The following is a 25,089-nucleotide window of genomic DNA, read 5'->3' on the forward strand; positions in this document are numbered from 1 at the left end:
TAGATAACCGAACACCTTCTTTTCCAAAAAGGCAGAAAAACTGTGTCTTAAAATTGGTTAACCCCACAGTGAGATAATTTGGCTCCTGGGTGCATCCATGCATGTTGGGCCCCTTCCAGAAGCCGCTGGAAGCAGTTCCTACTTGCTGTGCTGCTGCAGACCTGTGGTGTCAGTGGTGGCACGCAGGTTTGGGGGCACCTTTGCCCCCCAGTTTGCCCATAGCCCCATCCCTGCCAGTGGCCTCCTGAAGGAGCTGGCTGTTTGTGCACAACAGACTCCTCACAAGGGGCCGAAGTGCCCTTGCCCAAAAAGGGATTCGTTGCGTCTGTTTTAAGCTGTGTCGCTTTATTTTACCCCAAAGAGTAAACTGAATGTACATCCTGAAGAGCTGAGTTCTAACAATGAATGAAGATTAACCTGAATGCAGAATTTGCTGCCTCTGAAATGTGGTTCTGCTCTGGGCACGGTGTGCTCGGAGCCAGCAGTGCGGCCTGGCTGGGGCAGGGCCCAGCACAGGCGTTTCTTTCTGTATTTTTGCATAGAGCCATTTTTCAGAAGCTGCTCTGCACTTCAGCAGAGGAGTTACTAGCGTGTACTTGAGACATTAATTCCAGGTTATATGGTTTCCCTGAGAATTGCCATCTGTCATGCTTTTCTGTCTGGAGGTCACTCCAGGTTGCCTCGGGTTGGTATCCTCAGACAGGAGGTTGGAAGGATAAACCGTGTGCTTCGTGTTTAACCCTTAGTTATCCTTTTCCCTTTCAGCACCCACCTTGATAGGTATGGTAAGGAAGGACTGGGCTTCCCAAAACAGCATTGCCCTCTCCTGGCAAGAGCCGGACTTTCCCCATGGAGCAATTCTGGACTACGAGATCAAGTACTATGAGAAAGTAGGTCTCACTTATAGCATCACCCACACTCAGATCCTAAAGAGCAGTGTGTTTCATATTTTTAATAGTATTCTTTAAATCTTTTCACTTGACCCCACATACAATGCTGTGTATGCTAAAGTAGACGCTTTATTTTGTGCTGATTTTTTGTTGTTCTGCTTCTAACTTGTTAATGACTGTCTTGTTTCACATCAGAATCGAGTAGAGCAGCTAGCAGATTGTAATTTACTTGTCTCATAGTAACTACATTTACAAACATGGATAAATGGATCACATGCTTGAACATATTTTGATATATGGACTGTAAAAACTTCACATTAGAGGGACACCGAAGCAGCAGAATTACAGTGAATGGGAACGTGACTTTATTTTGAGGCAAAAAAAAAAAAAATAGTCATTTATTATTGCTGAGTAAAGCAAAAATCTGTGCTTAAAGGATAGAGGGTACCAGCCTTGTTTAGAGGGTTACGAGAGGGAAACTGTCGGATTTCTGGCGCTCTGTCAAAATCAGGCAATTTCACACAGAAGAGACCTACAACATGCATGTAAAGGTACAAGGTGCATAGACACAGCAGGTCTCGGGAAAGCATAGTTTGAAGCGTCCTTGTCCATAAGCACAAAACATATTTGGTCATTTACAGTTGCTACAGGGCCTTGTACCAGTAAAAAAATTTTCTGCTACCCAATGCCTTCAATCCTGAAGACAGAGACAGGAAACTGTTGGTCTCCATGCCTTAAACAGTTCCCTGCCAAGTCAGTTCTTGCTGTTTCTCTGTCCCCATCTGAAGTCACAGTGGAACTGATGTGTGTGTATGAAGACCGCAAAGAACAGAAACACAAACTAAGTAATGAAAGAAAGTTTTAGGGATGTTAGTCTGTGTAAATATCTGAGGATTTTATTCCTTGACTGCACTTCTCTATTGAGATTATGCAGCTTTAATGATGCAGAAGAAAGGGTGAACTGGGAAAAAAATCCAAACAATTTAACTAGGACAGCTAGAAGGGGAAGACATTTGGTAAGCCAAAGCAAGGAGCCCCATTTTCCTGCACTAACGGCAGTCCTTCAGGCTCTGATCCATTATCATAACAAGCCACATTATGACTTGAACTTCGTTTTCTTTGTTGATATTACAGAGGTGAATTAAACACGACAAATTGTGAGATTTTATTCAGTTGAGTAGGAGCAGTTCCAAAGATCTGCAGCCATTCATATGGATGTTATACTACAAATCTTATATACAGATATATAAAAATCCTCCATCAATAGATTATGTGCCAATACCAGTCAGTGCTGAGTGACAAGGCAAATAATTTTCCTTCAAGGTCTGCTTATTACTTAGCCTTGACCATTGTTCAGCAAGACTACATGCACAGGCTTTATGGCCCTTTGCTAGATACAGTTTAAACCACTCTTAGCTGTTTTTACAAAAAAATAAAAAACCACCACATTTTCTTTTTTCACCTTTTAAAATATATAAGGGATATCTTCTATCTATAAACTCTTTCCTCTGAGGTCTGAGGCACTGCTGGCATCTTCCAGTGCTTTGGCACTGGTGTAATTTGCAAGAACTCTCTTGGAGACCAGGTTCTAGATCAGAGAGATGAATAATCCAGTACTGCAAATCAGTCTGCTTATTTACAGCATTAAATTAGAGAATGTTACTTTACACCACTTTAATAATATTTAAATCAAGAAGAGTACATTATAACACTGGTTAAGTGTAGTTGCCAAATGAAAATGAAATTTTATATTGAGAAAAAAAAGGGGGGGGGTTCCTACCTCAAAACCAGAAAATATTAATATGCACAATTAATTTGATTATTAACAATTCTGATTTCATTTTTTTCTTCTTCACTGTGGAGCTCTGTATATTAAGTAGCATAGTTTGTGTCAGGGCTAGATGTAGCAAGTGACACTGTAATGTCTCAGCCTTCTGAGAAACTCTGAAAGAGGGGAATATCAGCATTCCTGTTCTCAGCAGAAGTGCCAAAATAGGGATGTTGTTGCATGCCCACAGGAAATACGGTAAGAGTGAAGTAATTGTCTGCTGGATTTAGTATGAGTTTATCACAAAGACATCCCTCTAACAGAGAGTAAAACTGCAGCTAAGGTTGAAGAACATGTTAAATATGAAAAGGTCAGAAATTGTATTAATGTCTAAGGGAGTCAAGAAAAATGCACAAAACAGTAGTAAAAACACTAGGTAGAAAAATGGACCAACTTTTGCAGTCCTGTCTTTATCCCTTTCTGCCTGTCATTTGCATTTAATAAACAAAGGAGGTTTGGTTTTGTTAAACAATATAAGAAATTGAATGCCTCCATCAAATACAACCACTCAATCCCTAAAATTCAGCTGTTTATATGAGTTTCTTAACTTCGTGAAGCTCTGAAGAATTATGCAATATTCTAAAGTTTTATGAGTATTTACTAGTATTTCTTTCAAGGTTCCTTATTGACATTTGAAAAATTGCCAATACATCATTGGGGAGCACATTAGGAGAGTATGCCTGCTTTTAATTATCACCAGTAGGAATTCTGCAGCTCACAAATGGAAGTTACATCTAGTCATGGGCTCCCAAAGTTTCCTGGAACATATGTAAACTTCAGAAATCAAATAGCTGACCAATAAATAAAATGTAAACACTCCACAAAATGGGGCAGTTTCCAACAATTTCATAAGGAAGAAAATTAATGATGAGCATGGAACAAAGAGATGCAACTTTCCATGCATTTCCAGAGCAAGCAGAAGAAGGGATAGAGGCTAGACTGTGCTAATTATGCAAGAGACTTAGATTTATACTCTTGTGAAATACAAATTGCACAGAGAGAACTATCAAAAGATCAAGCCCTCCCTGTGAAAAATATTCTTCTGAGAAAGACTACCAAATTTTAAAGAAATAAGGTAGAGAAGGAGAGTGATAAAAGGGTCTCAGTAAGTTACAAGTATGGAAACATATATTAATTTCAAAATACAATACAACAGCTCAGTAATTTTTCTGCTTTAAAGTACTTTTTCCCATATGATCTTCATTTCTCTAGGGAATTTCTGTAAAACACTCAGAATTTCATGAAATACTGTTTCCAAAAATGAAAATCTTGGTGGCAACAACAAAATTTCATCATGAGCCAATTATACAGATTTGTAGTTTCTTATTTAGGAGTGCACTGGTACATTTTTATGTGGTTGTCTGATAAGAGGTCCCTTTGTTCTGCAGCCTTTCAGCCAAAAATGCAGTGAGCAAAATCTGACGTAGAACATAATTAGAGAGCTGATTTGGCCTGAGAGAACAAAAATTCCTCAACATTCAGTCCAAGATGCTCTGCGCTCTGTCACAGCAAAGAGAAAGGGTTTTCCATTGCTGGAAGAGGTGTGTATTATAACCAGAGAGAGAATATCATGATCCTGAAGTAATAGTCTGTGTTGAGGCCTGGTAGTTGAAATACCTGATTTCAGGTAGATTGTTAATCATTCTCAGAACTATACCTTGGACAATAAGTGAGTCTTTACAGGAACACACACAGGATCAGTTAAATGTTTGCCCTTTGAGATCTAAGGTGTGCTCATAAAAGCATTTCTTCTTAGACATTCTTTGGGGTCTTTAGATACTAAACACTGCAAATTATCTCTCTTGATAGAGGGTGTCTGCCCTGTTCTGCACCCTCTTTGTCTGTCCATTATATTTTATGATCCCTTGGTATCATCCACAAACACTGTTTCTAAAAAGAAAACTCTCTCATGGGCAGTACTGTCTTTCCCTTTAAAAATCAAATTCCAGACATCAGTGTAATCTCAGTGTCATTGATAATTGCAATTAATTTTTCTTTTATACTTTAAACTATAACTCAGACACTGACCAAAGCTTGTACTATTTGTAAGATTCCAGGGCATCATAATCTCTTTACCTCTCATTAAAAAGAGTTTAATGTTTGAGGTAGGTGAAGGAGTGGGGCCTTGTTAGAGCCTTGTAATGACATGAAGTCCTTCTGTAGGAATTCCCTCATGGGAGAGGGAACACAGCACACAGTGGATATAAACCTCACCAGCTGCACTCCAGGTTGTGCAGCTGAACTGGAAAATGCTTATTCCTCCCCTTGCCATCCAAACCCATAAAGTTAATCATCAAAAATTAATGCTCCCTGAGACCTGTATTAGGCATACCAAGCTGTGCACGTATCAGCAACTGTATTAAGTTTGTTCTCCCACATGGCCCAAGCACACCAGCTGGATTACATTTCCTGTTATACACAAGATAACATATAATTAGCTAAGGAAGCCTGTCTGTAGAGAAGAGATTTTAATGGAATGTACCCAAGCAGTAACCCAAGGCATTGCAATGAAATCTCTAAATAGAGAAACTAGAGAATATCTTTTGAATCAGCATTTGGAGGAGAGGGCTGGTATTTCTTTGCTTTCTTGTCTTTTGATGAATTTTAAAGCCAAATCCCTTTGACAAAATACTTCATTTTGTTGGGAGACTCGATTTGCAGCTCACAGGCAGTTTTCACTTAAAAAAATTAACCTACCTCCATAGGAGAGTGAGTGGACAGGATATGTGGGATGTCAGGTATTACTTTTCCTTCATCCCAGCATTATTTAGAGTTGAATTAATACATAGAAGTGAGAAAATAACTGAGCAGTAGAGAGAAGGGGGGAAATTAGTTTTCCAGTGAGATTTGAAAAAGAGATGAAGAGCTGATGAGGCAGAGAGATAGAGGCAAGTACCAGATTTAAAGAATTAGAAATCAGTATGACCTTGTTAATTTTTCTATCAGTCTACAGCTGTCTTAACTTATACAAGAAATGATGCTCTTTCTTAAAATCTAATATTAAAACAAAGACTGCTATTTCTTTGAGTAATCATTAATATGAATTAAAATGAGCCACCCTGAATTTGAGTGACAGACCTTAAGGTAAATTATGTGATAGGAATAATGAGAAGTTTTAAGACTCTCAGTGCATAATGTTTTGAATGACAGAATTATTTCTGCAAGAATTAATATGGAAAATTATAAACATGTGAGACTCATCCCAGTTTAGAGGACACCAGATGTTCCTCTGTGTCTTCTCCAGCTAAGGAGATACTGCATTAAGACCTTCTCACATTAATTAACCTGACCCTGCTTGAGTATGGGCTGGAATCAGCCTCAGTGAACAGGAGCCATGCGTGTTCTCATTAGATAAAATAAGGACATTTCTCATAAGAAGCCACCTTACACAGACGAGATTCGGTGCCCTGAATTTCTGGGTGACATTTTGGAAACATGGAGTAAAATCAGTCATTTCTCTTGTAAAGCCCTCTGCCTTTCTGTGAGGTCTGCATGGCATGTGTGAAGTTCATTGGCCCTCAACCTCCCAACCACTTAAACAGCCAAACCTCTCCAGTCTCTCCACCTCTTTAATCACAACTTTGCACAATGTTTAACTATGTTAGAAGGAACACATTTTTTCAGACGCAACTGTTACAGCTCCCCCATTTCCTTTAAGCAACAGCTGTTACTTTTCTGGTTCAGATTTTGCTCTTATGTTAGATTTTTATGTCATGAAGAATAATATATGCAGCAGCTCCCAGTGGCATGAGACTGAAGGGAGCCTGGGGGCTGTGTGACTTTAATCCATGGGCAGAATTGGTTTGTTTGGTGCTGGTGTGGCTGGGTTCTTGGCATGCACAATGGTTTTTTTTCTGGGCATGTTCCTTTATTGTTGGTATCCCTACTGTAGCATTCTTGACAACCTTGCTAAATTTTAAAGTCAACATCAGTGACAGGATTGGGGAACAGGAACAGATTGACAACATTAGGGATAAGCATGTGAGGACTTCAGGTACCTGGCCAGTCAGTGAGTATATTCAGTATAAAAAGCTGTTTGCTTTAAATGATCAACTGGGCAATTTTTTACTTCATGCTAATTTTTTTTTTTTTAATGGACAGTTTTCTTCTGTAATATTTTTCAAATTATTCAAATCATTTGAGGCGTAAGTAGCAATCTGCTGCCTACAAAATATTTCTGATATGACTGGAATCAAGAAACGTAGGACTCGTGCAATAATACATTTTCATTATATTTTCAACACATTCTCATCCAAAAAGTGCTGAGTATGTGGGATGTACAAGAGCTTTTGGACAGTAGTTTTGGGCAGCCCTTAGTGTTTGTTCATAGCTGCAGGAACAGAGCAGCATGTCACGGGGAGGCACCAGGGCTCCGCCTCAGGCATTCTCGGCCCTTTGTAGCTCCTGGGAAATGAACCATGTCTGCTGAATGTCTTTAAAAAATTATCACTACAAATGTGCTTTGGGATATAATCATTAAAATGAAATCTCCTAGCTTATTTTAGCATAGTAAGTGGTGTTAAACAAGCTTCTCAGTTTTTCTGTTCCGTTGTTATTAACTCAGTTTCCCGAGGGAAAAAATGTAAAAACTTCGGATTCTAAAAAGAGAAAAAAATAGTCTCAGAACTGTTGAAAATGAGAGTGAATAATTACCAGGCTCTCTGACCTGATACAATTTCTGCCTGCAGGAAAAAACCTAAGGACCTTGCAGCAGCCATTATTAATGACACCCATGTAATTACTATTAAGAGGAAAAGAAATCCGGTGTCTAAGTATCAATTACATGCAGCAAAGGGTTTATCAAAGAAGTTCTGAGTTAGGCCTCTATTAGATGCCTGGTTTGGCTTGTCTACTAATCATTGTTGTCAATTATTTAGAAATAGCTTCTGAACTTTTGTATTTAATAAAAAGTAGCCTATAGAGGCATTACTGTTGTTCCTGCTGAACCAAAAATTCTCAGTGAGAAGTATAATTCTGTTTAAGCAAGCCTGGTGGATTTGATATTAAAAAAAAAACCCCGTACTTAAGTCTCTGCTGATCTTATGTTCTTGCCTGCAGCCAGTACCATTTTCTTCAAGGAAAATTACATGTACAGTGCTCATTCCAGTAACTGCTAGAAGAGCTGCACAAATGCAGAAAAAGTGCATTAATGGTTTTGAATAAGTGGGTTTTCAAATGCTTTCAAGGGCATAGGAATAGGCATAGGAGGTATGCAAACTATTACAAGACGACAAACACAGCCAGTTCCACACCTCAAATTAAGCTAAGAAAGGTAAATCCACTGATGTCAGAGATTGGTTGCTATTAAAAGGAATTTTTTTTTTTTTTTCCCGGCCATTACAGCATTAGAACATTAGGAAAAATAGTTTTCAAAATTGTATACTGACACAGCAAGACTAATAGCAATACTGTTAACCTCTGGAATCAGTGTTAATCTTAAATATGTGTTTAGGTAGGACCGAAAATCAGAAACAGCTATTTATAGAGCAGAAAGTTTCAGCTAAGGATGACATTTAGATGATTTTGATGAATATACTGTAGAAAAGAAATGTTTTCTCTTCAGAGATAATGTATCAGTTGCACAAAAGGATGTGGTATGGAGTTTAACATGTTTAATCCTGAATTAACAAAATAGAAAATGTCGTCCCAAAGTTATTATTAACTGCCTGTTCACCTTTGAGTTTAGGTGCAGTAAGTTTTAGTTGCATGTGATAATAGAGTTGGAGTTCCCTCAGATGCCTTAAGATTAATTCAGGAGTCAAACTTTGGGTTTGAAAGTTTGACAGATTTTTACAAAAAACAGTGGCGAATTTTGTGAGCAATGACCTACATATAACGAGCATACCTTCCAAAAGATGGTCATCTAAATGAAAGTGATTTCCTTAGTTATAAATTAAATACAACCTCTAGCTCTCCATTTTCCTAAAACCAGTCAGAACATTTCCTTTAGACCCTCTTAAAATACCAACTAGCTTTAAAGTTCCCAAAAATCATCTGTGAGCCCAAACTATATCAAAAACTGAAGGTAGCACAGCATTTTTTATAATACACAAATGAGTTACTGTTCATAAATTGTTGATTTGCAGCCATAAAGGTGGATTCAGAGATTAAATGAAGAAGAAATGTACCTCGAGACATGGGTTTATATCTTTGTCTAAATGAAGGAGTGTTCAGATATCATTTCACTTACAGTTTCTTCCTGCAATATTCAATGCATTCAAGAGGTACTTGAGGAGGTACAAAGGCATGCATCATTTTGGAGAGTAAAACCAGAGAAAGTTCCTTTTCTTTTCTCTCTCTTTTTCTAACACTGCATTGCAATTGTACTTTAACCACAGAAAAGGACAGGATATTAGTTTTCCACTTTGAATGGTTTTTTTCCACATTAAATGAAGATGAAGCCATATAAATTACGACTGCATAATAATAGCAACCTCTTTTTTATTAAGTAGCAGTGTCCCCAAAGCAGTCATTCTGGGAGAAGGGAGAAAAACCCAAAGGGAAAGAGGAAGCTCCTTCAGGGAGAGCCACTCCATTTTAATGCACTAAAACCACGACTTTCACATTTAATATTAATATAATCACTTTACCACCTATTAAACAAAAGCTGTGGGTTTGGTGTGGGGACATGGTTATTGGAATCAAAATGAACATTGGAGGAGCCTTTCATTTAGGTTAATAATTTCATTAGCCAACTTGAATTCACAGAAATTGTACCTTATTCAATAACTCCCATGTAGTTTTGTTAGGTTTGTACCCGAATTAACCCACAAATTTTTATTCTCTTGATTGAAAGAAGCACAGTATTACAATTCTCTCTTTTTCTTTTGAGTTTTTTGATGTATTTGCATTAATAGTTTCAAAGTGCCCTTTCTTGATGTGCTTGTTGGGATGGCTGAGTTAACAACCTATTATTGTGTACTCCTTACCGAGCTGTTAATAGCTTTAGAGTCTTTTGTAGGAATTCACCTGCTGCTCATAAACACATTTATGTTGCTGTTGGAACTTCACCAGGTTGATGTATCTTGTATTTGCAATGACCTTGCACAAACTGCCTGGTTTTCATGCATATTCTGCAAGTATTCATATTATATTAACGAAACAGCAGTTCTTTAGTGACTGAACAGCTTTTTTTAAAAAGGTGTTGACACCTATCTGTAAATTTCTTAACATTTTTTCAGACTTTTTGTTGTTGTTTTTACCACCTCCAAAAATAATATTTCTGCTGAAGTTAGCTACATCAGAAATGGACACTTCCCAAAAAAATTGAGCAAAAACTTGCTTTGTCAGTTTTGGAAGTGCAAAATCAGCATTTTGATTTACTTCCTAGATTGTTTACTTTGCCCTTGAAATTCATGTTCAACTAATGGGAAAAAAGATTGCTGTTTTTGCTTTACACCCCATTAACTCACTGAGGTGTTTGAAGAAAACATAAACTTAAGGAATATGCTATATTTATTGTTGATGTATTGCCAGGTTCTGCAGTACACTCATGACACCAGAGGTGAATTCAGCCCTTCTGAGTTAACATTACGAGATATATATTTGCTGTTTGCCTGCACTGAGACACGAAAAGGTGTATGCATGTGCTCAAAAATAGGCCAAAAAATGTGATATTTCAGTGACTTTTCAATAGCTGTTATGTGTTTATATCTGAAGAGGCTTGCATAATGAAAAACAATGCATAGTCTATATAGAGATCAGCAGGTTCCCTCTTGCCTCTGATTTATTAATCGTATTGCAGTGATTAGAGTCAAACACTAGTTAGTGTCAGACTTCGTGTTTTAGAGCCAAAATTCTTCCTCCAAAATTGATTTTTGTTGGATGGTTGAAATCTATCTAAATATTGTCAACATTATTCTATACTTATAAATCCTAATTTTCTTTCAAAAGAAAAGAATTTGTCCCAAAGATTTGTATTCACAGTTAGCATATGAAAGACTTGTTACCATATAACATTCATGTGGTGTGAAATGAATCTTAATGCCTTCAGTCATTTTTTTCCAGAATAGCAATCTGAATAGCAATCTGCATCAATTCAATCTATAAAAGTAGATCTTTTGCTTACTTAAATAAAAGTGCTAGCTTTATTTATACCACTGAATTTGTTTTCAAGCTGTTGTATATCAATAAGGATCTTTTCTGGATTTGCCAGGCAGGAAACATCCAGTAGCAAATGAAAAGAGAAAATTCTACATTAGTCTCCTCTTCTAATATTAAAAGGTATTTATGTAGAAGATTCAAACTAAGCTTAAACTGATCTTAAAATAAGCCCAGTCACTCTACCTGTCCTAACATCCTAAAAGGCTGAAACAAATTTTAGAAAGGAGTTGGAAAGGCATGTTTCCACAGGAGGTTTTTAGTACAAAATGTGGGTTTAGTACAGAATGTGTTTTTTATGAGGGTGTTTGTAGAGCTGCAAACATCACACAGCAGTTAAAATTTCCCAGCAAGGTGTTACAAACATATCCAGCACTGAAAGGGAGCCCTAATCCAAATCCTGGCCCTATCTGCCTGTGAAATATTGTAGGAATTCTGAAATTAGGTGAATTAAGCAAATATGTTATTAGCCCCATTAGAGCTAAGTTCTGTGTAGCTAACGAAGTGCTGTACTACATTTTCAGATTGGTAGAATCACTTTATTTTCACAGCTTTGAACATATGTTGTGCTTTGCTGGTTTTTTTTTTTGGGGGGGGGGTTGGGGTTTTTTTGGGTTTTATTTGGTTTTGGGGGGTTTTTGGTGGTTTTTTTTCTGTCAAAATGGAGCACTGGCTACTCTGTACTGTCACCATCACTGTGGAAGTCTTCTGAAGAATTGGATGATTGCTCTTCTATTGAAATTCCACTTCACTTGCAAGATGCTTCTTTACATTTAAATTGCCTTCACACTTCAGTAGGAAATAGGATCACCACAGTTTGGAGTTTTGTCATGTACAGCTGTGGTATTACCCATGGTGGTAATGCTGGGTGTCAGAAGATAGCCTGCCCCATGTCTCAGCAACTTAGAGACCTTCAGGTGTTTGGGCTGTGACTTTTTGCATTGCAGATTTTTCACATCACATGAGTTGTCCCTTTTTGCTATCTTTCTTCCAGGGTCTTGCATTTGCAATTTAAATATTATCCAGTGACCTACTTCCCATCTGTAACTAGAAGCACTGTTTCTATGATATACATAGATATTGTCAAATTGACTGAACAAATCACTGATATTCATGATTGTTCACTATTTCCTATAGACAAGAAACTGAAGTATATTCAATAAAATAATCAGGAAGCAGATTTTTTTTTTTAAATCCCCACAGTATTTTTTAAACACAGTTTGTAATTAAGCTTGTTGCCTAGGGGTGTTTTGGAAGCCACAAGCAAAATAGGTTCAAGGAATAATTAAGAAAATTCATGGAGGAAAAAGTCCATGAGCTGCAAAACATAATGAAGCAAATTTGATTAATTCAGAACGCCACTAATTTGCAGATTGCTGGACTGTGGAAGAGTGTTAAAGGTGAGCATGGGAAGAAGGAACCTGCACTGCCAATGTGGAGTGTCATGTCTGCAGTGGCATCAGGACCTCTTTCAGAATTGTGAAATATGAACTTCACACACCAAAGGAATAACTTGGGAATCAGCCCACTGGCTGCATGTCCATAGTTCTCTTGGCTTGTTTCACAGCAAAGAAAGTCACAGAAGCCTTCCAATCTTCAAATTTTTAGTTTCAAATTGCTTCTGTTTCCTGTTGCACTGTATTTGTCAGCAGCTTTATTATATGATTATGAAGTAAACCTTAGCCTTAGGTATCCCAGGAGAAACAGTGCATTACTGTCCAAAGGTGAATTTTGAATACTACTTGAGCTGAATTTTACCTTTAGTAATCTAGTTCATGCTTGCAGTAGCTTCCTGCTTCTTTCCAACTAGAAAAAAACAATTAAAATTAGTGAAAAAATAAGAAAAATCATCAAGGCAGTTGGAGAGGCTGGCACTTTCATATGCTGAGGTTAGAGAGACTTCTGGAGATCCTGGTGCAGAGGTTTTCACTGGTAAATATTTTTAATTAGCGAACAACTGTTATCAGAGTAGCTCATTACTGCCAGAAAGATGGGATTTAATATCTGTGCTCATCTGACAACTCAGGCCATATTCTCCAGCTGCCTTTATTATATGCTGGATTGCACCCTGTTCCATCCCCAACTTAAGGCACAGCCTTTTTTTATTCCAGTTTAATCTCCTTGTCAGGACAATAAGCTGTGTCCTGTCTGCTGCCTTCACACCTGGCAGTCCCACTTGACCCAGCATATGAACCACACAGGTTTTGCTCTGCCCACCCTTCACCTCCCTGTGCTGGCAAGAATTTTAACACTGCTTTAGAGTCTCCCTGTCCTCATCTCTCTCCTCATTTAATTTTCTGCTTTTCATGGTTCACCTCACATCAACTCATTTCTGCCTTTCCAAGTATATAATCCAATTAAAATGAAGTTTGTCTGGGGTTTGACCTTTCTGTATTTTTTTTTTTATGATTGGTTATCTTCTCTTCCCCTTTTCATGTTGACAGCCTCACTTTATATATGGAGAAAGTGATGAGCTGACTGACAGGCAATCAGAATATAAAATATTGAATGGCCAAACAGGTAAAGGACACTTGAGTGTTTCAGCTCCCCAAACTGTTACATCTCAGATTAATCCTGAGGGAGGCCAAGGAGGGAAGGCAGAGGGTTACAGCCTGAAGGGGTGATGCCTTTAAGTGCTGCAGGTTTCTGCTCTGAAGCAAACACTAGAGCCATTGGTAATTTTCTCTGTGGCCCCTGCTTTTTGCTGCCACAGTTTTCTACTTTGTTCAGATTGATCCTCAGATCTTTGCAATCACTTCTAAATTTACTCTTTCTTGTTCAGCTGAAAACCAGAGATACAAGGGTTTTAGGAAGAGCTTTTTTTTTTAAGAATCTGAATGGTATCTTTTACTTTTAGTGCTGTTATTGTAATTTTTCTTACAATTCTACATTACAATAAAAATTTAATTAATCCTGTTGATCAGATTGTAATCAGATAGTAAATAATGCTAGAAGCATGTTTTTGAACCTATGAATCTTTTCTCTAAAATCTTCCAAGTATTACAGCCAGCATTCCTGTTAATTGATGTACTGTAGGTCAAAACAGTTTTCTAGGAGAAAATCAGCATCACCAAATTAGTGAATATAAAGAAGCTTTCAAAGACAGACACTTGAGTTTCACTGGTGTAGTTAATTTTATTGATTTCAGTGTAATTACTCCTTCTCTACAACAATCTGCGTAAGGTGAGAAAGTATCTACAACTAGAGGCAACAGGCATTCAGAAGGTGTGTTATGAAAATATTCTATTGCAAAGAAAGAAAATACTTTTTGAGAATTATTGGGGGGAAATTATTTGTGAGAGGAATATGGGCTGTATAAATCAGAGGCAATTTCCATAAATTAGAGCTGTGGGGAGTCTTTTTATTGACCACAGAGAGTAAGCACAAACTTCACAGTTTGATGTTATTTGTCTTTAATAGATTCTATTTGAACTGATTAATCAATTAATGACTATACCTAATAATTAAGTACTGTGTTATCCTAATGTGCATCACAGCATTAAAGTTCAGGTGACTGTGCCAGTGCAGCTGATCCCATGAGAAAAGAAAGGGAGAATTTGGAGATTTCATTGCACAGTGGACTAGAGCTATGATCAGTAAAAATTGCTGTCTTCGAGAATCATGGTCATTCCTTTAAAATAATGATGCTTCCTCTGTAGGTCACATTGTGTGTGTTCCTCAAACTGATGTACCTAGGAAAGAGGAAAGATGGGACCAAACAGTCTCATAAAAATTTCTTTTTTATTATTGGTGCTTTTATTTAAACATTTTTAGTGTCTGAATCATGAAACTCCAAATCTTCTTTACTTTAATGTGGTACTTATTCAGCTTTGACACTGTGCTTCAGTGTACCAGATAAAGACCTGGTCCCTGTGGTATATAGATTTAATCTCTATTAGTACTTCTTTCACTTAAATAAAAGTGCTCTGAAAAGCACAGGCAGGATTATGTGGCTTAATACAGAATTTTCATGTTGCAGGACAATAGATATAAACTAGAAAATGTGTTTGCAAGCAGCTGATAGTAAATTCAGTTACTCTCTGGATTCTTTCTACACACACACACAGACTTAGCTGTGGGTACACAATAAGTCTGTTTTAGCTGGAAGAAGGTTTGGAAATCCCTTTCCCTAGGGTCAGTTTAAGAAGACTTTTGCTACTCGTGAGACTGAATGAGCTGAATACCTCCATTGTCATTCATGAAATAAGCTAGACTAAGAATATATAGCTCCCAGTATATATTCTAAATTATAGAAAATTATATTTGGTTATCTTTTAAAATTGCTAAACTGAGGACTGATACTATTTTGATTAGAGCCATGTCTCTTTTTGCCACTCAGATATTAATGGTGACCAATCTTGTATGCCTGAAAGTGCCGGGATTTTATCAGTGCTCTCCTGGTAAAGTTAATCTTTTAAAGGTTATTTCATCACTATAAGCAAAATTCTGCATTTCAGCCTTAATTTCTATTGATTTTTCTTTTCCACTAAAGATTTTGAGATATATAATCTTTTTCTCACATATAACATCAGAATGTAAACTCTTTGATTGCCATAGGAGTCTAAACTGATTAAAGGTCATCCATCACATTTTGGTTAGTCTTTATCAATATTTTTTCTTATATGTGTCTACAAAGTCTTAATTTCAGTGCTGTTTTCTTCTGTACTTAGGGGGGGATAAAATTAGAGAGCAACTTGTTCACACAGCCGTGGCATGTTAAAGTTTATTTATTTACAGTTGTTAATGTTATTGGGGGAATTTCCTTTCTTTTAAGTATATGAGAAAACTGGTAATAATCATCACAATAATAGAACATCTGGATATTGAATGCTATTCTGCTGCACTGCAAACACAGAAATTTCATTAATATTTATCCTCTGATGCTGCTACTCCATTAAATTAGGTTGTCTAGTCTTAGACCATTAGCACCATTGTGCCTTCCACTCAGCCAGTCTGTTTCTTTAGATATGAAAAAATGCCTTCTCTATAAAGCCAAGTATAAAATTAGGGTAGATACAGGTTCAGATAGTCAGGCAGAGGTGGCTGCAGGAAAGAATTTGATTCTGAAAGATTTTCCTGTTCATGCACAGAGCAAACTGTCATGGATTTGTGAACACTGTCCCTCATAATCAGAACTGAGTCCATTTGCAAGAAGAATCACACAAACAATGAGAAAAATACAATTTCCTTAGAAACAGAGATAGCATTTTCAAAGTTCATATTATAGTTCTGTTTAACGTGGATAGGTAGTCATAGACTTGGTATCACATTGTGTAATGACATTGCATTTGGATTATATTTATGTTTTAATTACAGATTTTCACCAAGATAAATTTGCAGTAGGCTATGGAAGAGGACTTATGAATTTCCTCATATCAGATTGTGTCTCGTAGTTATATGAGTGTATTATATTAGATAGACTCCTTTAACTCATGTTTAACCCCTCAGCCCCTGTGTTCTCAGAACTGCTTCTTGTGAATCCTGTGGCCCTCCTAAGATCACAAATGCTGCTCTGATACTGATTTAGAGGATCAGAGCATTTCATTTTTCCCTTTTCTTTTTGTGAACACTGAACCATACATAGTGGCCGGCTATATATTATTCTACTTCTTATGTGCCATGGGAAGTACAGCCACATGAGTGAAACTTCTGTTTTACTTTGCAGATTTTGTAGTAGCCCTCTGTAGTCATCAAGAAGTACAGAATAAAGGTAGTCCTTGGCATTTCCCATTGATCCTGGCCCTAGGTCAGAGACCTGTCACAAAAGACAGATCCTTGTAGCACACAAAATCATGCTTCCTTTTGATGGAAAATAGGGTGCGTGGTAAGTGGGTTGATATTTATCTATAGTTTGCCACAACATGAAAGGAGGATCTGGGAAAAGCATGCAGTTAGATCCAGGAAGTACATCTAAGTCCTTCAGTTTAAAATTCACTTTTTAAGCCCAGAATCCCTAGAAAAGTAAGTGCATATTATCTGTAGCAAAAATAAGACGAAGCATCCCCAACTTGTCTACAGACTAGAATTTCATTTGTTCTGAGTCCACCTTTAGCCTTCCTGGAAAAGATCATGGCACAAGGAGTGGCCAGCCTTGAGCCTGCAGAAGGCTCAAAAAGAGGCTGCAGAAAGAAGAAAGGAGATGGGAGGGCAGGAAGAAGGGTGATGAGGTGATGAGGAAGCAACCAGCCAGGTGATGAGGAAGCAACAAGCCAGACAACCCCTGGAAGTGCCCAGAATACCTTCCAGAAGGGACGGGCAGAGATGGCTGCCCATCAAGAAGTTGCTGTTAGCCCCAGAGGGACCCATTTTGTTGATTAAATGTTGCCATCACAGCCCTTGGCACGCTCATTGTCTTTGACCAACTACAGTTAGTGAATTATACTTGCTAACTGCTTGTCCACACCCCTGGCTATGGGGCCAGTGTATCCCAAATGTCTGTTTTACACAAGCAGTAGTTAGACTGTAAGAACATATAACAGACATAGCTCAGATTTTTTCTTTTCCAAAAGTCATTCCCAATTTTTGCTGCCAGTGGCCTTGTTCTGCAGGCTTCAGGGAGTAAATCTTGTCATTGGATCTTGGGGAATCTCCACTGATTTTTTGACAAAATTTCCATTTCAGTCCTCCTCTGAAGGACCCTATTTCTTTTTACAGTTCCATCACTTTTTTCTGCAATCTCTCCAGCAGGTCAGAACAAGCAGTTAAGTGCTAGGACTTGATTTCAAGCAGTAGTGTGGGGAAGAGAAATGGCTTGCAACTACGACACTGTACAGTGAAATCCCTTGGGTGCTGGTCTCTTCCTTAGCTTACAGAATCGAGATAAAAATTTCCAGAGCGTTCCAGAGTGTAAAGATATATGTGCCAAGACAGACAGAGCACACAGAACTCACTACAACTTTGAATCATGCTAATACCTGTATGAAACAAGCATTTGCTGTTTACATAATCTTCAGTGAAGATTTCCAAGATCTTTCCTTCACTGGAAGTCATGTCTTTACCTGGACTGAAGTGGATAAACAGAGTCTTGTATTGATGTTGTATTTAACAGGTAAAATCACAAACATCATGCCAATGATTCAGTGTGGTCTAAGGATAAGTGTTTGTTGCAGAATCAGGTGTTTGTTGGTTTGGGGTTTTTTCTCTAATTCTTAGATTGATTTTGAGCTGGTTGATAACTTGTGTTTAAAGACTGGGTCTCTTTTGGGCAGGTATTTACCCTGATTAGCCACTTCATTACTAAATTAAAAGTTTTGGGTTCTCTGAGTGTGTGAACCCTTGCCAAGTTACATGGTAAGTTATACATCCCCTTTACACATTAAAGTCCCTGGAAGTTGCACATCTAACATAAAATAGAAATTAGCTCTTCATGACACACTGAATGGTTGTGAACCGTCCATAAAGAAGTATGAAAATTCCCTTGGATGAGTAGAAGTTCTCTATTCCCTTACAAATCTGATTATTAACTTGTTACACTTTTTTTTGCTCACATACCTGATATTTTTCAAGTTGAATTAAGCTTAACCACAAAAAAAAAAAAAAAAATCACTCAAGCAAATAGGCTTTCTGTCAGAAGAAAATAGGTATTTTCTGAAATGCCTTAAAAAGTATGTCTAAAGTCCGCTAACCTGTTCAAAGTGAAGTTACAACATTTCAAGTAATTGGGAGGAGTCTTATATTTAAAGTAATTAGATGGTATATTAATTATAGTCTCTATCCATAAGATTACATGTACATTTTATCCTACTATTTCAGTTTAAATACATGCTCCTCACGGCCTCAAATTTTGGTAACAGACTGTAGAACAAATAAATACTTCCTCTTACTGAAGTTTCTCAAATTATTTCCACTGTTTGAAGGGCAAGCTAAATGCAGTTATTTTTTATGTTGATCATTGTTGCCTTCTTCCTGTTCCTTCCCTTAACAGAGTCATTAGGTTGCTTCTGTATGTTTGTTTTTTAATCTGGTTTTCTCAGCCATCTCCTTGTATTCCTGCTGGGGGAATAGTGATCCACCTGCTGCCCCGTGCTAATGTGATTTGTTACACATGGCTGAAGTTAACTCAGCGTGTTTTATATAAAACTCTTTGTTATATACAAAAAGTACGTACATATTGCTCAGAAGAGGTTAAAAGTCCAACAGAACCTATCTGAAACCTATTCCTCTCCAATTATGTCTCTTCTGTGAACTAGATTTCCTTCTGAACAGGCTGGAAGCACCCTTTGAATAATGTGTACCTGCTCTAATATCACTGGATGGTATCCTAAACATACATGGTGCCCTGTGGGTGTCACAGTTGGACTGTTAAGCACATGCCAAGGACATTCCTGCTCAGTTTGGAGACAAATCCTGCTCTAGGGGAGTAAAGCTAGCCTTAAGGCACCACATAAAATATTACAGACTACTGGCTTGTCAAGTAACTAATGACAGGGAATAAATGTTCCTCTTCCTGATGCCTTAGATTTTAACTTCTGTATTTTTCAAATCCTGTACTGCCTAGTGTGTAACTCTGAAGTTTTGTGTAGCCTGTTAGCTGCTGTTCTCTCATGCTGGTTAGACATTACAAACCCTCTCTAGGTTAGCTCTTCAAGGACACTGGGCCCCAAACGTGTAAACTAAAAGCCTCTGAAGAGGGGGCAAACTTGGGGTCATTACATCATAAACTGAGGTTATAATTGGAGAGTTAACCCTGATACACAAATGATACGCAAATGATATGCAAACTTATAAAAGTTTGAAGAACCTGTGACCCAGGGTCCATCTTGGGTGTAGCCTTTTGACTGCCCAGGGTGTACCTTTGAAGGCCCTTCAAATAAATACCTCCTTTGATTCTCTTATTCTTGTCTAGTCTCTGTGTTTAGGTGGCCACCTCAGGCATCATTCCAAGTCATCCTCTCACGTTAAAGGCATCATCCAAGACCTGTCTAGAAAAGCAGCACTCAGTTTATGCACAGAAATTGATGTGTCTGGTCTCCACAATAGAGCAGCTGGTCTGCAATGGTAATTCCCAGGGACCATAATTCTCAGGGATCTCTGTGAGACTCAGGAACTGTCAGCAGCTGCCAGGAGATTAACAGGGGACTTCTGCACAGACTGTTTCTCCTTCTGGACTTTCAAAGTGAATTTCATGTATGACTACCTTACAGCTACCTGGAAACAGACATTGAGCTCAGCAGCAGCAGCAAAGCTGTTGAACCATGCTCGAAGTTGACAGGCCTTAAAGAAAAAGTTAATTCCTATTTTCTTCTACCCACAGGTCTACCCACGGATAGCGCCGGCATTTTGGCACTACCTGCGGGTAGAAGTGAGTAGCGGGTATTTGAATACTCCCACATCTTTATTTTACAGCTTGGTAGTGTTTACTGACCTCCTAGTTTGTCCATTGTGCCAAAATAATGAGCTGCCATTCTAGTTGCCATTCTTCTGTGAATGTAGTCTTGTACTAATTCCATGTTGGTTTGACTGCGGTTGGATTGGTTACTAACCCAAGTCACAAAAACATGTCTGTATGCAACGGTAAAGACAAAAAACCTGAAATCTAAAAGTCAAGGCCATATCATACATTCTGACTGTAGCACAGAGCCAAAGTACAGAAACCCATACCTGCACCTCCTTTTATAAACACATTTTACATTCATGAGAAGAATATGGAGCTTCAGGTCTGTTATATCATTTTTGCAAAGTTTGTTCAACTCAACTTGATATCATTTCTTCCCTCTTTTGTCCCTCAGGAGCATGAGCAGCTCAGCTATTCCTCCACAAGGTCCAAGGCTCCAAGTGTTATCATCACAGGTCTCAAGCCAGCCACCAAGTATATATTTCATATCAGAGTCAGGACGGCAGCAGGATACAGCGGCTATAGCCAGAAGTTTGAATTTGAAACTGGAGATGAAAGTAAGTTTTACTGAAGGAAAAAAAAAATTAAATACAATAGAAGTAGCATCTAATTCTAAACCAGTGAGACATTGGGAGTTTGAATGGCTGAACCCATACCATTTGCTTATCACAAAATGACCACTGCCATGTGATAAAAAACAAGCCTCAGACTCACAGTTCTGGATTTGCAACAACACGTAGAAATGTTAGCCCGATGCTGCAGCTGAAGGAGTGTTCTCTCCCATAAAATTTCCTTATGGGTCCCTTCCAACCTGAGATACTCTAGGATTCTGTGATCCTTTCTTTCCTTATAGAAGTTCTGCCTCTTGACATCTAGAAATGCCTCTAATTGAGCTTAAGCTTCACCTAAATCCAGCAGCTTTCTGCACGCTCCCAGTGATGGACTTTTCGCTCTGTAGTTGTCAGTGCTCCCAGATTCCACAGATAAAAAACTGAAAACTTTTATATGCATTTCCATCAACCAATAAACCTACAAAATTTGGCAGTAAGAAGCAGGAAGCCCTTCTATTCCTACAAAATATGCAAAAAGGCTTCATGTGTGATGTTCATGCTCTCAACGATTTTATATTTAAGTCATGTGTTGCCCTCCGTGTTCAAAGAAACATAAAAAAAGTATTTACATGTGTTTGAGAGAAAATTAGTGCAGTAGATACAACATTAAAACACTCATTAATTAAATTACTTTAATTAGCCAATTATGTTTACCATGTTTTTCATTAGTGTTTTAGAATTCAAGTTGTTTAAGCTAATGCACAGACTCAAAACTATCTAAGTGCTTCCAAGAGTACCCAGGGATTTGTGTTCCATTTTCATTGCTTCTTAACTTCTGTTTCAAAAATCAATCAGGGATAGATTTCCAAGTGCTTAATGCCTAATTGGACTTTTTAAAATTTTCTGGGTTCTTAAGCCAGTTGGTTTGAATAGGAGTTGAGCACTTGGGTGCTTTCAAGAATTTCAGTAGATCTTGTCTGTCTCTTTTGGTGCAAAAAATACGAGGCTTAATTCATATAAAAAGAAAATAGTATTTAAACCTCTGTGAGGTTTCACACTGTGAAAATGTCACTTGTCCATCTAAATGAGGAAGACTGTGGTTCCAGTGACATTTCCCTCATTGGTACTGAGGGAATCTGCATCCTACTAGCCCCATTTCTCTTTTTCAGTCCACTGATGCAAGTGGCCCTTGGGCTGCACGGTGAGCTTAATTTTGACATCGTTTTCTAAGTATAACATCAGAGCTGAACCTGATACTGAAATAAACTGGAAAAATAAATCCATTTACGATACCATAAACAGACCTTAACACCATTTACCTCCCAATAATTCTGATTTCTTTTACTTCTAAGTCTAAGCACTTGCTGTCTAAACTAGCGCGTTGTTTCACACAGCTGAATAAATAGAGTATGGCAATGGTTATGTCAGTATTTCCAGATACTGGTTTACATTTACACAGAGAGATTTGGGAGAGTTGTGTTGAGATTTGGGCTGCTTAATTTTATTAGTACCCATAAATGTTAATTGGCCCTTGCTGGTCTGCATCGGTCTTACAAAGCAGTCCTAGTCCAGCTCTGTAGGAATCTCTCTTCATCACTTACTATTCTGGCAGTGTGCAGCTCAGCTGAAAATTTGATTTTTTTAACATACATTCTTCTCAATTATTCTGAAAGATAGCAAATAATATTACGCCAAGGCAGACTATTGCAGCTCCCTCCATCCCTGCTCACTAGAAACAAGTTACTTGGTGAAAATTCCACTTTTGCAATTACTTTTTGTGGACTTCCAGTTAGATTTTAATTGACTCAAAATTAACATTTTTATGAGAAGCCTGGGAAGAATAGAATGTTTTTAAAGTCTCTGTTGTCAGAAAATTTATCAACCAACACTTTCATGAAAATAACCAAAAATATTTTAAGTCATGTGTTTGATAAAAATCCTCCTCAGTTGGCATTAGCTTGTAACGTCCTTCAGCTCTCTGCCAATTGTACATGTTACAGAAGAAAAGAATTCCCAGACCAGTTTCAGGTAAACATCCAAGGTTATTCCATTTACCCTGCTTGAATACTGAGAATTTGTTAATAGATAGCAGTAAAGCGAGCAATCCAAAATGAGAGTTTTTCTTCAATAGACTAATTATAGAAAATTAGTGGTTCATCAGCTGTGAGATGTGTATATCAATGTCCTGAAATACAGTGCCCTTGGCAGGACAGTGTCCTGCCTTCTCTGCTGTGCTGGTGAAACACTACCTGTGTCACTTCAGTTATAAAGGATAAAATAGATTCACCATTACCTGGAACACTAAAACATTTTGGTGTGATTGCTAAAGGGGTGCATGAGGGACAGAGAAGACCAAATCTGCAGCAGCAATGGAAAAACTTAGTTAGCAGTGCTGATGTGTTTTTTGGGAAGCACCCTCACTTACCCACAGACTGAGGCAGCCATGGCTTGGGGAGCTCTGTTGTTGAACTCTTCTCCCTGCTGCAAAGACAATCAGGTGTAGCATCCAAAAGAGTAAAATTTGTATTTTCATTGTGATAGGAAATGGAGTTACCTAGGATAGTTAGAAAAATTCGCTTCAAGGAAGTGGGGAGGGATGAATGGATGCTGACAGGCATTTCTCCCCCTGTTAAAGCTCAGAGGCTGCAGCTGGGAAATGTGAAACCTTTCCAAAGCACAGCAACCACCACTTGTCACTGTGTTTCTTGTTGCCATTTTATTCAGTCTCTGTTTCAGCACTTTTCAGGCAAAACACTTGTAGCAGAGCTGGCAGGTTTTCATACACTCCAGCACACGCACAGGTGCCACTGCTGGGGCTATAAATTGGAGCTTAAACCTCACTTGTAGTTCCTGCTTTTATCTGTCAGAATTACCAGCTATCTGAGTCACCACAAAAACACTCTGGTCCTTCTAAACAGAGAATAAAATGTGTTCTGACAATAAAAAAAACGTTTGTCCTAGGGCAGATACTCTTTAATCTCTGACTGTTACCCTCTCTGGTTTTTTTCCCCTCTCTTCTAACTAGCTGGTTTTGGAAGACTTTTTCTGTTTGGTTGGTTTTGTTGGGGGCTGTTTTGTTTTGTTTTTTAATTAATGATTCAAAGCTTTTTTTTTTTTCCTAGAGTCGTGGGTTTTTTACAACGTTACCTTAGAGGCCCTTCTGTCCAGAGGAATTTGTAAAATATTGAACAATTTACAGCTTTAGGCAGTTTTCATGCCAAAGCAGGGCTTGTTCTAAAACCAAGGATATTTTCCTTGTCAGCCTTCCCATCATTAGAAAAAAATAATCCGAAAGTGAAGTGTTCTGGAAGGGGCCTAAGGGACAAAGTAGCATTTATGCAGTGTGGACTTGTGCTTGGGCTGAACAGAGCCATAAATGTGACCACATGATGATATTTAATCCAAAAGCAATGCAGACTTTGTATACTTTAAATTATTAACACTAAAAACTTAAGTATTTCAGAAGTACTAATGGAATGCCTGATTAGGTGTTTCATAAAGTTGAAGACTGTGAAAAAATAATTTGCTGAAGCCCTGATCTTGATGAATCAATAAGTTTAATTTCTTTACCATAGTCTCAGATGGTGATTTTTGTCTATTGCCAGAAAATTCTGCTGAATTTTCACTTTCTTCTCCCTCTTCCCACATCCAAAAAATCTACCTTTAACTTTTCATCCTCAAATCATGCAGCAAGGCTGCCATGACAGAGAAGCCATCCCTAGGATTTTTAGAAATAAACTGAATTACCAATTCAAAATTGAGTTGGTTTTGGGGTTTTTTTACAATGTTTTTTGTTTTGAAAATAGTTAATTGAATTATTTGTTGAAACAAACAAATCAGATGACACATATATTTAGAAACTGCATTGTTGGATCTCTCCCCACCTCTGCCTCGTCCTACTGTTCATTCAATATTAGTCAGCAATGGACACCAAAGAATGTCTCATTTTAGTCTTCAGTCTCTTTCCTTACTGTGTTTAATATTTGCAGCCATTTGGTCTTCACATTTGATTTTGATCTATCTGATTGCACTACTGTATGTGTCCAGAAAACCCAGAGACTTCACTTTTCCTCTGCATTTCCTAAACAAGAGCAATGTCCTTGTTCAGATCTCGAACTGCTTGCACAAGCTTTCCATTTGTCCACTGGCCCGGAAGTGAATGTTAAGGGAAACATTTGGAAGAAAGCTTTTCAAGTGAATAGACACCAAAAAGTTTTAGATTTGTATGCTAGTGAAAGCACTGTTTTTTCATTCTAAAAGTCCTTTTTAAGATCACCTTTCCTTTGCCTTCTCATTTCCCCTTGGATTGGAGCCCATCAGCTCACTGCATCACAGAACTGCAAAGGAACTACATTTTCATTTGTGAAAACGTAAAGGTTGTCCTAA

At 37.9% G+C, this 25,089-nt stretch overlaps 1 protein-coding gene across 5 annotated transcripts in view; it reads left to right on the forward strand.

The window, feature by feature from the left end:
- LOC104689435 (ephrin type-A receptor 6) overlaps positions 1-25,089 on the forward strand; it is a 388,920-nt gene that overhangs the window by 256,866 nt on the left and 106,965 nt on the right. For 2 of the 5 annotated variants that reach the window (XM_039556175.1, XM_039556185.1), the window contains exons 6-8: positions 766-890; positions 20,072-20,119; positions 20,547-20,709. In XM_039556175.1, coding sequence (XP_039412109.1) covers positions 766-890; positions 20,072-20,119; positions 20,547-20,709 — 336 coding nt within the window. Of the gene's footprint in view, positions 1-765; positions 891-20,071; positions 20,120-20,546; positions 20,710-25,089 lie in introns of those variants that run through there. The other 3 variants (XM_039556179.1, XM_039556198.1, XM_039556188.1) reach the window with 2 other exon arrangements.

The sequence above is a fragment of the Corvus cornix genome, chromosome 1 (assembly GCF_000738735.6).
Source record: "Corvus cornix cornix isolate S_Up_H32 chromosome 1, ASM73873v5, whole genome shotgun sequence".
Taxonomy (NCBI): Eukaryota; Metazoa; Chordata; class Aves; order Passeriformes; family Corvidae; genus Corvus; species Corvus cornix.